The sequence below is a fragment of the Cuculus canorus genome, chromosome 16 (genome assembly GCF_017976375.1).
Source record: "Cuculus canorus isolate bCucCan1 chromosome 16, bCucCan1.pri, whole genome shotgun sequence".
Taxonomy (NCBI): Eukaryota; Metazoa; Chordata; class Aves; order Cuculiformes; family Cuculidae; genus Cuculus; species Cuculus canorus.
In genome coordinates this window covers 11,839,166-11,853,981 of record NC_071416.1, presented here as the reverse complement: position 1 = coordinate 11,853,981, position 14,816 = coordinate 11,839,166, and the positions used below count along the sequence as shown (strand labels likewise).

At 43.8% G+C, this 14,816-nt stretch overlaps 1 protein-coding gene across 3 annotated transcripts in view; it reads left to right on the top strand.

Annotated features, from left to right (window-relative positions):
• The first annotated feature begins 5,540 nt into the window (after nt 1-5,540).
• CDH4 (cadherin 4) overlaps nt 5,541-14,816 on the top strand; it is a 447,572-nt gene continuing 438,296 nt past the window's right edge. The window contains exons 1-2 of one of the 3 annotated variants that reach the window (XM_054081611.1): nt 5,541-5,753; nt 8,018-8,129. In XM_054081611.1, coding sequence (XP_053937586.1) covers nt 5,688-5,753; nt 8,018-8,129 — 178 coding nt within the window. In that variant the 5' untranslated portion in view covers nt 5,541-5,687. Of the gene's footprint in view, nt 5,757-8,017; nt 8,130-14,816 lie in introns of those variants that run through there. The other 2 variants (XM_054081614.1, XM_054081612.1) reach the window with 2 other exon arrangements.

Genomic DNA, 14,816 nt, shown 5'->3' with positions numbered 1-14,816 from the left:
TTTCTGTGTCTGAGGCACACAGGTCTGCCTGTGAATCAGAGAGGTCACTTTTCTGAAGCTGCTACAAGGGACATAAATATGCACTCACTGTATCTTCTGAGAACAAAACATTTTTTTTCAATACACCGCTTTAGACTGCAGTCCACTCTAAGGATACAGACCTCTCCATCTACTTGCAATAATATAATAAATGAATCAAAAAAAGGAGAAATTTTACCGTTTTGCAGAGGTTGATTTTGTTTTACAATATTTTAATAAGAGTTACATTAGTGTAGTTAAGGTGTGTTACCTCACCTAAGGTGAAAGAGATGTAGAATAGGGATTTTTAAATTGATTTTAATATAGCCATTGCTGGCATGCTGCCATTAATGCCTGCATAGTTCAGCGAGGAGAGACCATGGCACGTCTCATAATTGGAGGTCAGACTACACTAAAGTCGGCCTCCCTTGGTCAGTGTAATTAACTAAGCAGGAAGGTTTTGTATCTGGCCTCTGAAGTAGTATTTTCCTCATTGCCATTCACATTACCAACTCAGAAGGAGAATCGATAGAAGCCACAACGTACTGATGAGCAGATAGTGTAAAATAGAGAAAGTTTGAATTCCTTGGCGTTGCAGCATGTCTGGCAGGACTGAAAATGTGACTTCAAAAGATCTGTTTAACCAGGAAGATAGTTGTATCTTTCTCACCATTCCAACACACGGATAGCACAGGCAGGATGGTGTAGACTCAGCTTAGATTAATGCATATTCCATCCCTGTTCAGTGATACTTTTTCCTGTGGATTCTTTCTTTCTTCAAGTCCCTTTCTTCTCTGTGACTCATCATTTTGTCTTTACATTTTGTACTGGAGCCAGATCATAAGTAATTCAGAATTTTGAGCTGTGCCCAATCATTTCTGTAGTCCCAGTGATTTGCCTCAAAAAACTACACAAATGTACCAAAGCCTGGCTTTTAATACCAGTTATTTTCCCTCTGTGGTTGTGTTCCACCTACTTGGGAGCACCTTTGTTGGCTTCCATCTAGATCTGGTAGGCACTTATGTCTTTTCCTGATCATCAATTTGTCCACAGCTTTGATTTACCTTTAACTTTACTGTTCAGTTCCATCTTGTCCCATCCTTCCTACATATCCTCTAATATGATCCCAAATATGGAGTAAATTCAAAGGCATTTCTCATCCACTTCAATTTTGAACTGCTGGCATAAACTCATAATTTGCCGTTATCTATCACTCCAGAACCAAAATTATTTCTCTGGTGCCTTCCTTTGTTACTACTTTTGACACAAACCCAAATTAGTAATAATGAGTTTCTAAATCACTGGTCAGCTAACTGTCTCCTAAAGAAGCAAAAATCATCAGACCATACAGAAGAAACTGAGGGTGTGGTCTGCACACTATTAATTTCACTTCTCCCTGTTTGTCAGGTTTTTTAATAAAACCACTTTTTATCCTTAGCAGCTAGGCCATAACTGTTTACTCGAGTTCAGTGAAACATTTACTTATCAGAGAATTAAACAAGCTAAGCCAGCCGGAGTATTTCCCAAATAAGGAATTCAGATATCAGCCCTAAGCTAGGAAGGCAAAAGTCTCTTGAGACTTTGTTTTCTCACCTCCTGTCCATTTAATTTATTATTCCCATGCTTTCACGTATTTGATGGCTTCTTGACAATTTTATTGTATGTTGTACTGTCCCTCAGTGTTCACACCTCCCTCTCTCTCATTTTCTATCTGTGGTAACACAGCTCACATCTGATACTCATCTCCACCACTAAGGGTTCTATTGTCCCCTTGATATGTATGTGCAACTCCCACTGCTGTCAATAGGAATTACACGCATGCATCAAGGAGAGAAAACTCCCTTGTGTACTCCATGCTCCTCATTATCTTGGCACAGTCAGTTCTGTAAATGTCTCATCTATGAGCCTTTTATTCTCTTGAGTCTTGTGCAGTATAGCAAGTTGGCTCTTAGGATCAGCAGTTTTGCTCTTGAGGTGTTTAGCAAGTTGATTTAGTGTGCATGTGTACGCTCTTAAATGTCTTCATCCAGCCAAATCCACATCTTGTAACATTCGTATGTTAGGCGGTAGAGCTTCCTATTTTTTTTTTTTATGCAAGAGTATCAATGTATAACCAGTCTCCCAGCAGACTCTAAGTGAAGCGAGATTCTAAAGCTAACCCTCCCAAATAGCATATGTTCAGGCCCAGCTCAGACCTGCATGCTTAAACGCGATAGTTTGAGAAAAATTCAATAGTTACAAAAATGTAAATGGCATATTTTCATTTCCATTAAAGATCTGAAGGCAGATATTTTATAAGAACTTCATGTTAAGCACTTCTAAACAAGGAGGTAGTTGAAATAGTAGCTAATCAGCTACCAAAACTTTAATTATTTCCAAAATTATTCAAAGCATCGAGAGTTGAAGGAAAATGGTAGAGTGAAAACAACCACATGTGCAAACCAGTGATTTCCACTGTCTGGACACTGGATTTGTATCCTCCTCCGACCCTTCTGGAAACATCTCGGTTTGGGAAGGTACCCAGTGTCTCACATAAGCCTATGTTATTAGAAATGTAACTGGAAAGCATACTCACTCCATTTGCAGGCTTGTTCCCCAAGTACAGTCAGCTACCACAGCTAAGAAAAGAGGGAAGGCAAACTGGTTTGGGAAAAAAATCAATTTGACATTAGATTAGAAATCAACTGTAAACATGTTGAAGAATTCTATTTTTTTTCACTACTGCTCTGCCTTTTCTTCACAATCTGTTGTGGTGTCAGACTTATTTTGACAATACTTGTCATATTAACGAAGTTATCAAACAGAGTGAGCACATGCATAGCAACAGCTGTAGTCCAGCAAGAGTCAAAAGAACTGGCCACAGGTATTCACCAGGAAATACTCACATTGTAGCTGCACAAATCCAAAATATCCTCAGAAGTCTCCAGAGTACTTGTAGTTTTATTTAAATAGCAACAGCCGCAGCTGCCCTTCAACCTGGAATGATCTATTCCAAACTTTGGAATTTAGTATAAAAATAAAAGGATCACATTTAGATTTTATATATACATATAAGGATTTATTTTTGCTGTGATACTGCTGCATGGTTATTTCTGCTTCTGTGAAAGTGCTTCATAAAAAAGGGTATACACAAAGTTTAATACAATGATAGGATTTATTTGATGTTATATAACAAACTTGGAAATACTTTTTAAAAAACAAAATAAACCCCATAATCCACTAAGACTGTAAATTGGTGGGGTAGGAACAATCTTTTCATTATTCGTGTCCACAGAGCTTAATACAATGAGGTCTCAGTTCTTCACTAACATCTCTAGGTGTTAACACAATGCTATTAAATCTACTCAATAGCAAAAGACGCAGTCAGTGGATTTATGTGTCTCATTCCTTTGTAAATGTGTGAATCTAACAGAATAGTTTAATGGCCAGATTTTTCAGCTGCAATGTCTGATTTTGCACGTACATCAGATACTATGCATCTATTTATGCAAATCAGTGTTGGATTTATATGCACAAAATACACATGCCTGAGAACTCCTGTTTGTGGAGTTGAGCTGCATTCAGAAAGGAGAAAGATCATATTTGGATGCCAGGGTCACCCTAGAGGAGCAGGAGCCATACTTAGCACTCCAAACTGCTGCTTTCCTTTTTCATCTTTCTGTCAAAACGAAACTGATGTTAAGATTGGCTTTCTCGTCCTGTTTTTATCTGCCTGTATTTTTACACTGTAAAACCTCCAGTTTAGTAGAGTCAGAGAATCATAGAATCTTAGAATCATTAAGGTTGGAAAAGAACCACGAAGAAGAAGACCACGAAGTCCAACCATCAACACACCACTCCCATGCCTAGTAAACTATGTACTGAAGCGCCACATCTATGTGTTTTTTGAACACTTCCAGGGATGGGGACTCCACCGCTCCCTTGGGCAGCCTCTTCCAATGCTTCACCACTCTTTTGGTAAATAATTTTCTAAGGAAAGAAGGGCCAGGCTTGGACTGGCACACGCACATGGCTGAGGAGCTAGTTCAAGCATTACCCATTCTTCTACCCACTGCCATTCACTCTAATTACCCCCTCCCCAGCGAGGCACTTGCTGCACCCTCTCCTCTTCCTGCCCCAGGTTTGATGAATGCAAGTGCGGAGCCTGAATCAGTGTGCTTCCTTCCCACTTCCCATCCCCTGCCTGCCAAAAGCCCACCAGACACAAACTCCACAGCTCTGTAAACCCATGGACGCTGCTGCCACCACCACACCAGCTGCCCTGCCAGGCATTTCCCTCCCATACAAGGCGATACGCCTTTGGAGGCAAAGGAGCAGCGCCCATCATATCAGGGCTGTGATTTCTTCCAGATTTTTTTTTTTCTCTCTCCAGGTATGCTAGTTTTTCTTATCCGGATATTTTACATTTTTCCTCCCTGACATGTCAATTTTCCTGTAGATACGATACCTTTCCTGTGGATTTGCTACTTATCCCACATGCTACCTTTTCCCTACAGCCTGGGCTAGCCTTTCCTCATCAGGTGCGCTCCTCATCCCCTGGAGATATTAATATCTCCTATGGACATGCAGTCTCTCCTCACTGCAGACACTTGTTTTCTACCTGGACGCGTCAGTTTCTTCTCCCACTGGGTATGTCTTTCTGCTGGATACAACAGTTTCCCCTTGGATATGATACTCAGTGGACATTACACTTTTTTCTTTTCCCTTGGTGGATATGCCGCTTTTTCCTCAACGCATGGCCACTTTGTCTTAGTGGATATACCACTTTTTCCTCAAGGAAAGTTCCACTTTTTTTTTCACAATGCACGTGCCACGTTCTCCTTCACGCATGGCCACTTTTTTTCTCAATAGATGTGCCACTTTCTCTTTGGTGGATGTGCCACATTTTCCTCAATGCATGGCCACTTTCCCTTAGTGGATGTGCCACCTTTTCCTCAAAGAATATTCCACTTTTTTCCTTAATGCATGTGCCACTTTTCCGTCAGTGCATGGCTACTTTTTCCTCGGTGAATGTGGCACTTTTTCCTCAAAGAATGTTCCACTTTTTTCCTCAGTGCATGACCACTTTTTTCCTCAATAGCTGTGCCACATTCTCCTCAATGCATGGCCACTTTCCCTCAGTGGATGTGCCACCTTTTCCTCAAAGAATGTTCCACATTATTTTCCCTCAATGCATGTGCCACTTCTCCCTCAATGCACGGCCACTTTTCTTTAGTGGAGGTGCCACTTTTTCCTCAAAGACTATTCCACTTTTTTTTTTTCCACAATGCAAGTGCCACTTTTTCCGCAGTGGATCCGTCCCTCCCCTGCACACTCCGTTTTCCCCCAAACGCTCCCTTTCTCCGCCTTTGGGCACTGCACTGCCCCCTCCGAAGCCCCGAGCCGCCCGCCCGCCCCCCCGTTCTCCCCCGTTCCCCCCCATCTCCCCGCGGCGGGGCGGTGCCTGTCCCTTTAAGGCGGCGCGTGCCCGCGCGCCGCGGGGCCGGGGGGGCGTGGCCTGTCGGCGGCGGCGGCGCGCGGCGGGCGCTTCACCTGCAGCCCAGAGCGGGCGCCGAGCGGCGGCGGCAGCAGCGGCAACGACCCCCTGGCCCCGGCACTGCGGAGCGCGGCACCGGGCGGCCAGCCGGCACCGCCGACAGCCCGGCGGGCGGGTGGGAGCCGCCGGGGCCATGAGGACCGGCTCGCAGGTGCTGCTGGTGCTGCTTCTGCCCGTTTGGGGATCGGCGGCGGCGGCGGTGGTAAGTAGGGAGCCCCCATCCCGGGAGGGGAGAGAAGGGCAGCGGCTCTGCGCTCCGGCAGCGCAACTTCGGGTCCGGGCGAGGATGCGGGGTCCGGGTACAGATGCAGGAGCGGGTCGGGGATGCGGAGTCCGGGAGAGGATGCGGGGTCCAGGCGAGGATGCGGGGTCCGGGAGAGGATGCGGGGTCCGGGTGCAGATGAAGGATCGGGCCCGGGGTCCAGGCGAGGATGCGGAGTCCGCGTCCAGGATGCGGGTCCCGGGTGCAGATGCAGGAGCGGGTCCAGGCGAGGACGCGGGGTCCAGGATGCGGGTCCGGGTGCGGCTGCAGGAGCGGGTCGAGGATGCGGGACCGAAGCGGCGCCTCCGCAGCTCCCCGCGGTCACCCCGTTCCCTCCTTTTTTTTTTTTTTTAAAAGACATTATCGCAATTTTTAATGATTATTTTTAACGTTTCCCACGACTCCCGCGCCTCCGCCTTGCCGGCGAAACTTGCCCTCCGTGCTGCGCGGTGCCGGCTAAACTTCGGGGATCCCGGCGCGGTGCTGCCCGCGGAGCCTCCGCACCCGCGCAGCGCTGCCTGCGAGCCGCCCCTTTGCCGGCGGTGCCTTGAACTTTTACTATTTGCAAGCCTGTAAAGAGACCGAGCGGGCCTGAGCCGTGCGGGGGGGGGGCTGATGGTCTGAAAAGTTACGTTTTATTAGGGTTCCCCCTCTTAGATGAAGGGATTTCTGCAGAACAGCAACAACCGCCTGGACGTGTGGCTGCGGCGTTACGGTTTGAGCGAGCGGCTGCTGTGTTTGGTGTTGGACTGGCTGCAGAAGCGAGAGCCGCTTATTTATCTGCCTGTATCCCCCCCGTGCCAAGTTGAATCTGTGATGATGTCCCGTGTCTGAGCCCTCGGGAGGCTGGTGGGTGTGCAGAAGTAGCTCTGATGCGCTCTCACCTTGTGAGCGCAGTTATAATGTTGGGGGGGGATTTCAGATTCAAAACCTGTTCTTTTCAGTGAGACCCTCTGAAACGTTTCCTAACGGCAACATCTTGCCAGCGACGGGCAGAGTCCTCAGAGCCGCTGCTTCCTTGCGCTTCCCATGCAGTAGCTGGCATCCGCCTCCTGAGCGTGATTTTGAGCAGAGTACATTGGCTTGCTTTCTGCTTACTAAGCTCCTCCGAAAGGACCCTTCGCTCCTCTTCCCTTCTGTCTCGCTCTGTTATGTAGACTCGTCTGTGTCCAGCAGCGTTTGGAAGGCCGGGGGAGCTGGGCTGCTCTCCCTGGGGAGGCAGCGGCACGCCTGGAGTTGCACTTTATCGGGAAGGTGGTTCTCCTGATCCCCTGGTTTCAGCTTGCGCTGCTGGGACTGGAGGCATCGCAGGCACAGCCTGCATCTCTAAGCAGTGCTCTGGCAGCCTTGCCGGTAGTCCGAGAGCTTTAGCAATCCCTCGCCAGCGGCGTTTGTGCGTAAATCACCTGGCACTTGTTAGGCATAAATCACTGCCTCGTGTGTTTTCAGTGAGTTGGTCAGAGCTGGGGTCCGGGACCCGCCTTGCTTGGGGGCTGTTTACTCCATCCCAGGAGTACTGGAGTACCACATCCCTGCTAAGCTGTGCCTGTGGCAGGGGCTGCTTCCCCACTGTGCAGTCCAGAGTTGCAGCAGAGCAGCTGAGGGTTTAGCTGCATGCTCACCCCTTGGATCCTGGCGAGCTCTGCATGGGGCTGTGGTATGCAGAGGCATTGTTACATTTTTCACCCTCCATCCCCTCGAGGCAGCAGCACGCGGAGCCTTGGAAGCTGCTGCAGGGCTAAGGGGGAGGACTTCAGCTTGCCACAAGCTCCGGAGGCTGCTGCGAGGTGGGGTGTTTCTCCTCCTTCAGTCCCGGGGCTTGCCCGGTTTCTCAACAGCAAAACTCGGTGATTTGGATGTTGCAACATCAGGCCTTTGCGTGGCTCCAGTGGGAGCACAGCTCGCCTTGATGAATTACTGCTCTTTGTTTCCTCCCCTCTTCTGACAGTGCCCAGTATCCCAGCCTTCCTACATCAATGCTCTCTATTGTAGTCGGGCAACTATTTTCTTGCCCATTTTATTTTTGCTGCTACAGTATGGATCCATTCCAACAGACAGGCACTTCAGCACAAGCGGCTTTTACTTGCACGCTGCTTTACTCTTCAGGTTTGCCTCTGCCTCAACACCTAGGCATTAAGCGCAAAACGCTTTCCCAAATGACAAAAGTCATGGTGTGTGTTTTCCTGGGTTTGTTTTTGCAGGCACGCGATGGGGATCTTACAGTTAGACCCACATGCAAGCCTGGCTTTTCAGAAGAAGACTACACAGCATTCGTCTCCCAAAACATCATGGAAGGGCAGAAGTTACTGAAAGGTAAGTGGAATAAAAGGCTTAATAGGTGCTGCAATAACTGTATTTTCAGGAGGTGAAAGGAGGCTTAAAGATGCTGGTTTTGCTGGTGAAATTGTCTGCAGAATTATGTTCGTAGGAGGATGAAACACTAAGTGGTTTACCTGAGCACAGTTTTGAATACAGATGAATCATTCAAAGTCCGCGTGCTGTCTGCTTCAGGTGGATTGTTTGCATATAGTATGCGAGGTCATCACTCCACTTTTAAGTCTCCCACTCCCACCCCGTCTGAAGGAATTCTACATTTGATATTTTAGAAAGTATTTTTATGTATGAAATTCAAAGCTCCTTAAATTATCTCTGCTTTGAAATGCATGATAAAGCAGACGTTGTTGTTGGAAATGTGGTAAACAAGCCTACAGACATTCTGTTCACAAATGTGGCATTCATTTTCCTTACTGCCCCACTGACAACATGAAAACACAGGCAAAAAGAAACTACCAATTAGCTTTATAGTAATTGCAGGATTATAACCACTTTTGTGCTTGTAAATTCTGAGACGCCTTCGTAATCCAAATAACAATAGATTATCCTATGTATTGATCTGTCTCCCTTTCAAGTTAAAAATAGTTAAACTTTATATTTGCATGATGCAGAAAATCATTGCTTTATCCCAAGAGAGTTTTTGAAGATCAAAATCCAACCCCTCCCAGCACCCCCTTTGAGTTAAATCTCTAACCATTAGGGGATGTTACAGCCATTCTAAAAACGTAGCACGTTGTGGAAGTTGGGGAGCGCATCGGGGCTTGATGCTTCACTTGAGGATTTATAAACCCTTTGCTACTTTCTCCGGAGTACATTTAGTCACATGCACATCTCTGCCTGAAGGCTGGAATTTCTGTCTTCCTCCAGAGCGAACACCTGCTCCATTGCTTTGATTTTTCTCCAAAGAGAAGGAGAGTTGTCAGTATTCTTTCTGGCTTCAGCAGAATCCAGGGCTGGACATTTTTTCTCTGCATGAGTTGGCAATCAGTTTTGTTTCTGAGCCCAGTTGCCTTGGTTTTGCTGTTCAGGAATTCTCTTGACTGGCCTGGCATCAATGAGTGGTCGGGGAGTTTATTTTTGGATTGAAAGATAACCAAATAGCCATTTGACATAATGTAGCAACACATGAAGAGACCAAGCAACAATTGTTTATGTATTTAATAGAAAGTTTTGACACTTGTACACTGTAAGGCTTTACAGCTCACTCTGCAAACCAAGTAAATGTCATGCTTTTTAACTCTGGAAATTATTCAGTAAACAGTGTCCTACAAATACTATAGAAAGTCATACCACTGGTATATGCTTGGAGGAAGTTTCCTTGCAGTTTAGTGCTTGATGTAGGTGGGCAATAGGGACAGAGTAGAAGGTCTGTGTAGAGGAGTTGGCTGGCAGTGACTTTGAAGACAGTGTAGTGGCTATCACTTACTTTCAATCGCAACTGATAATTTTTGAACATGAAATTGTATTTAGATAGGCTGTCAGGTTGATTTGAATGAAAGTATATTTCTATTTGGTTTTATCCTTCAGGGGCCAGTTCTACATTGGTCATGGCAAACCTGCCGCTGATTTAGGGTTGAAGTGGCCCTCAGAATGTTACGTATGCATACATCACTTGTAAGATTCATGCCCTGATAACATTGTCCTGAGTTATGCGATTTAACTATTTTGTCAAGTGAAGGAGAAAGAGGAAAGTGCAAATGCTGTGTTTGCTACTAAGCAAGCTATCATCTTTACACCTTTTAATCTACGGTCAAATACATGCGCCTGTTTATCATAGGGAACAAATATATCTAATTAATTTGTACAATAATGGGGGAGAAAATCTGCTGCATAAAATTGTTCTTCATGCTTTTGTTATTCTTTATATATACTCTAGCATGTAAAATTGGTAGTTTTCCAGTTTGGGTTTAATTTTACTTCCTAACACTTGATATGTCTGAAGCATAAAATGTTTATCTCTTTCTTCCATCTGGGTGAAGTATTGTACAATAGTTCAGACCAAAAATGGGTTCAGATTGCTTACATTATCATGTTTGATAGATTGACATATGTACTGTTTCACACCATCTTACCACGCAAAGCTTAGCTGCCAGCTACCACCATCATATTCATCAGCATTCAGTAATTCATCTTCAGGCCAAGTGGGACTGCTTGCCTGAAAAAAGTAGGTAGGAATTCACCTATCACTGCTTCATGGAACTGGGGGCAGAAGAGTGTCTGTGTAGTTCAGATCTCTCTCAGGAGATTTCAGTGAGCAAACCTCAAGTCTTTCTGCTGCATAATCCTTACTTTCTCCTTAGGAGGGAGATGTGAGGAGTGTTGGGACAGTTTATACTTTCTAAAGGTTTGTAATCAGAAATTGGGTAGGACATAGACCTTAACATAGTCGTGAACTTCAGCCAGCATGGGGAAGTTTAGATGTTACATGGTTTGAGGACAAGCTGTGTGGCAATAAATCCGGCGTTTTCCTTTTAAGCTTTATAATATCCAGCTCTCAAATGTATGCAGTGTTATGAATGTATCAAAATGAAAGTGCTTATAGTATTCTAGGTTTGAATCAAGTTAAATGGATAATGACTGCTTCTAGTTGACTTATTCCAATGGAAATAGTTTAGCCTTAATTTGACAATGGGAGCTTTTACAGAGCCATTGTTTTATTATAAGTATGCCATAAGCTATTAACCACTGCTTTGTGGTTCATCTTATTTGCCTGAGTCAGCGCTCTGACATCCTCAAAACATAAAGATTCTAGTAGAAGCTATTTGTTACACAGTAATTAACTTGTTTATGATAAATGGATGGGAGAAATGTCACGGCATTTTGTTTTATGAAAACTGAAAAAAAAGAAAAGCATTTGCATTCTAAAAATTTCATATTTATTAGACTTAATATAGTTTTCCCCAGTAGTGCCACAAATATCACATGTTGCACATCACTGCCAACGTTGTACCCTGATGATGGGATATTAGCTGTAGAGATTTGTGGAGCCAGTGTCATCCTCAGAAATGTAGTCCCTGCATCTCTTTAACAGAAATTATTGTGGTGTAATGTGTTATATTTTTTGTTTGTTTTTGTTTGCAGGATAACAAACTTAGTCTTGATCACTGATATGTGATACTGTTTAAAATAGGACTGTTAACTATTTTCTTCAGCCTAAGGAAAAAAAATCTCAAAGCTGCAGTGTGTCGGATGACAATTACAGCATGGATATCTCTTTCTCTTTGTTAATTATTAATGTTACCTTAAAATGGTGAGAACGTTGGTCCTGTGGAGTGGGGAGCGATGACTTGCAGTATTGCACTGAAGACAGTTCAGGACTGATTCCGGGGATCTGATCTTTGAGTACTGACTCAGGCATATGGGGTGGTGATGACTGGAGGCCTCTTGGGGAAGGAGAGAAACGAGTAGGACGGTAGCAGTGGTGTGCAATATGATCTAAGGGGGGGCTCATACTCTTGATAATGCGTTTATGCTCCTTCTGTTTTTGTAAAGTTTTTGAAGACTGTAATTAAAAAAAAAAAGACATTTTTCTCGATTGGTAGTTCATGTTTTATGGGCATACTGTGAGACCGTGGCAACTGGTAGTGGGTGGACTGACATCACAGTGTTAAATGCACCATTTTTCCAGCCTAGTACCATCACAGTTGTAGCAGGTCACCTCTTAGAATTACTGCTAAATGGAACAACTCATAGCTTTCCCTACAACCCGCAGACAATATGAGCATTTGAGATGTAGAGCCCCTTTTTTGTTTTGTTTTTCTTTTGTGTATCTCTTCATCTGCAGTGATTCATTGTTTCTGTTGCCCATCCTAAATAGAGCCTATACCAATGTAGCAGGAAAACTCCTTTTGTGTAGGCAGTTACGCTTGGGTAGAAGCACGTGGAAGCAGTTTATTTTTGTACAGGAAGATGAATAAACTATGCCAATGTGTTCTGCTTTAAGCAAGTGTATGAAGCCAAAGGTAGCCGAGCTTCATCGGGATGGGGATAAACTTTTTAGCAGGGCTTGTTGCGATAGGACAAGGGGTAATGGTTTTAAACTAAAAGAGCATAGGTTTATACATACGTAGAACATATACATACATTCTTCCCTATGCATATGATAAGGGTGGTGAAACAGTGGCACAGGTTACCCAGAGAGGTGGTAGATGTCCGATCTCTGTAAACATTCAAGGTCAGCTTGGATGAGGCTTTGAGCAACATATCTGGTTGAAGATGTCTCTGTTCACTGCAGGGGGAGTGGACTGGATGAGCTTTAAATGTCCCCTGCAACCCAAACCATTCTAAGATTCATGCAAACGTATAAAAATGTAATTGCTTCTGCACTAAAATTTTTAGTGGCGTTATTTTTGGCTAAAACAAACAAAATACTTAAAAACTTTACTGAAATACCTGCTTTTTCACAAAAAATTAAGTGTGGGGCCATCTTGTAAATTTTTTAGAGGTGGGATGTTCTTTACGGTGAAAGCTTTTGTTCTTACTGCTGAGGTTTCAAAACCCCCATCCTCTTCAGCACTCATCACTTCCAATAGTAGAACTTAGGAAGGCTGTGAATGCTGTTTAGAGAGTCTAGAACAGAGAGGCAAAAAAAATCCCACTGCTCCAAATCTTTGTGGAGTAGTGTAGAAGCAAAAATTAAATTAAAATAAAAAAGAAGGGTGGGTGGGAGGTAGAACCCAAGCAAGCCTTTGCAAACTGTGTTTGAGTCTGGTTACTAGTCATTCATGTAGCAGTGATTGTAGGGATATAAACTGTACCACTTTTTCAAGGTAACTATATTGGTGTTGCAGTAATATTCAATATTGAATATGGAGTGTGTTAATGAAATGTATTACCAGCTCTACTTGACAGTAGTCATACAGCCATAAGCTACTACTGCATACATGGAGTTTGGCCCCTGTGAAAGCATGAGACAAACCTTCTGGGAGGAATACCAATAGCTTTGCTCGTTCCCCAGAGGTAAGGAGTCTCCCCTGGAGTTACAGTAGCTGAGCAACGGAGTGTGTATCTGCAGCACTGTGTAGCCCCAATATGTGAATTGGCTCTGGGACATTCTGCCTGTCTATACATCTGGCTTCCCAAGATCTAGAATCCCAAAAATACATAGATACCTTTCTGCTGTCAATTTTGGTAGTATCTTGGTTCCTAAAGGCTTCTGCAGGTCCAGGTCTGCCTCTGAAGCATACTTGGAAAGATGCTCCATCCCGAATATGCAGGCAGGGTTCCTGCGGTGCTGCCTGTGAACCTAGCCCTGCCTCCATCTGCTGAGTGCTTTTTGGTGGGTTGTACAGGTGGTTTTTTTTTTTTTGGAAGCAAAAACCATTAGAAATGCTGGGATTTGTTCTGGTGTTTGGTGGGGTATTTGAGCACCTCTTGAGGGTTGCTCGGTCCTTGTAGTAGTACGTAAGCTCTGCTGCAGCCTGCTGAGATATCCAGTGCCTCCTCTGAGCTACTCTGAGTTTAAAAGACAGGGAGATTTTTCCATTCATGCTTTCATTATTTTGTGGTCTGTGATTCTGCATGAAAAGCAGTTACTGAAGTTATCGTACACATAATTAGCTTCACAGTTCCCTAATAAAATCTGAAAGTAGACGAAAGCCCGCTGGGAACCCAGAACTCTTTCCCTAACCTTTCTTCGTTCCTTTCTTGGAGGAAAAAGAGGCCGACAGACATCAGCTTCTATGTTAAGCTTGTACGTGCTCCAGTGAAGCTGCCTCTCAGAAAACACTTCTCCCGTTCCACAGGACAACTTCTTTTAAAAGCAGTTTCTCTTGATGGGCATGTTGCAAATCAAAAACGTAATTTCAATCGTGAGTTCCAGGGGAGACCCCAGAAGGAGCTGCTGTGGGTTGGGGAACTGCTGATGCATATTTATTTTTAATGTTATTCTTCAGATCTAACTTCTAACACAAAAATGATGTTTAAGATGACATTTTTATCTAAATAAAATTGCAGTTAATGAGACCGGAGTAGTCAATAACGCTCTGTAGAGTTAATCCCCTTACGCTGTTTAATAACTGTATATATTGCTTTCTAGATTAGAGCTTTGAACCAAATTCCTCAAACCCAAGTAAAATTACTTTTTTCTGCATTCTGGGCAGCTAACTGATTTTTATCTGAATAAATCTGCTTCTCCAACAACAGACTTGAAGCTTCTTTTTTTATTTTTTTTTTCCCCCAGGAATTTGTTAAAGAATTGCACTGCTTCAAATTAGGCACTCTAAAAAAAGATATTAAGAAAATGAAACAACAATTTCTGGTGAATAATTTATTAATTTCTTTAGTTATGCTTAGGCTTTTAGGAAATAAGGCATGTTTGGAACAGTATCAGTTTCTTATTTATTGTGAAATACCTGCTGTTTCGAACTCCAAGCCCATAGTGTTGGATCTGTTAAGGTTAGAAAATGTTAATTTTAAAGTCACTTCTGTGTTCAGAAACTGACGGTCGCTGACAGAGCTCATGAGCTCTGATCTTACAGAGCAGATGCTGAAAGCATTCTGAAAAAATCTTTTTCGCACGTGGGTAATGAAAATTATTTATTCTAGCAGTGAATTGCTTAGTTTTCATTGACCTAATACTGGTTCTCATCACCCAATTTCATTGATATTTATGTGCAAGCCTCCTTCTGCCTTAATTTCTACCCTGGAAATGAGTGTAATTTTTTT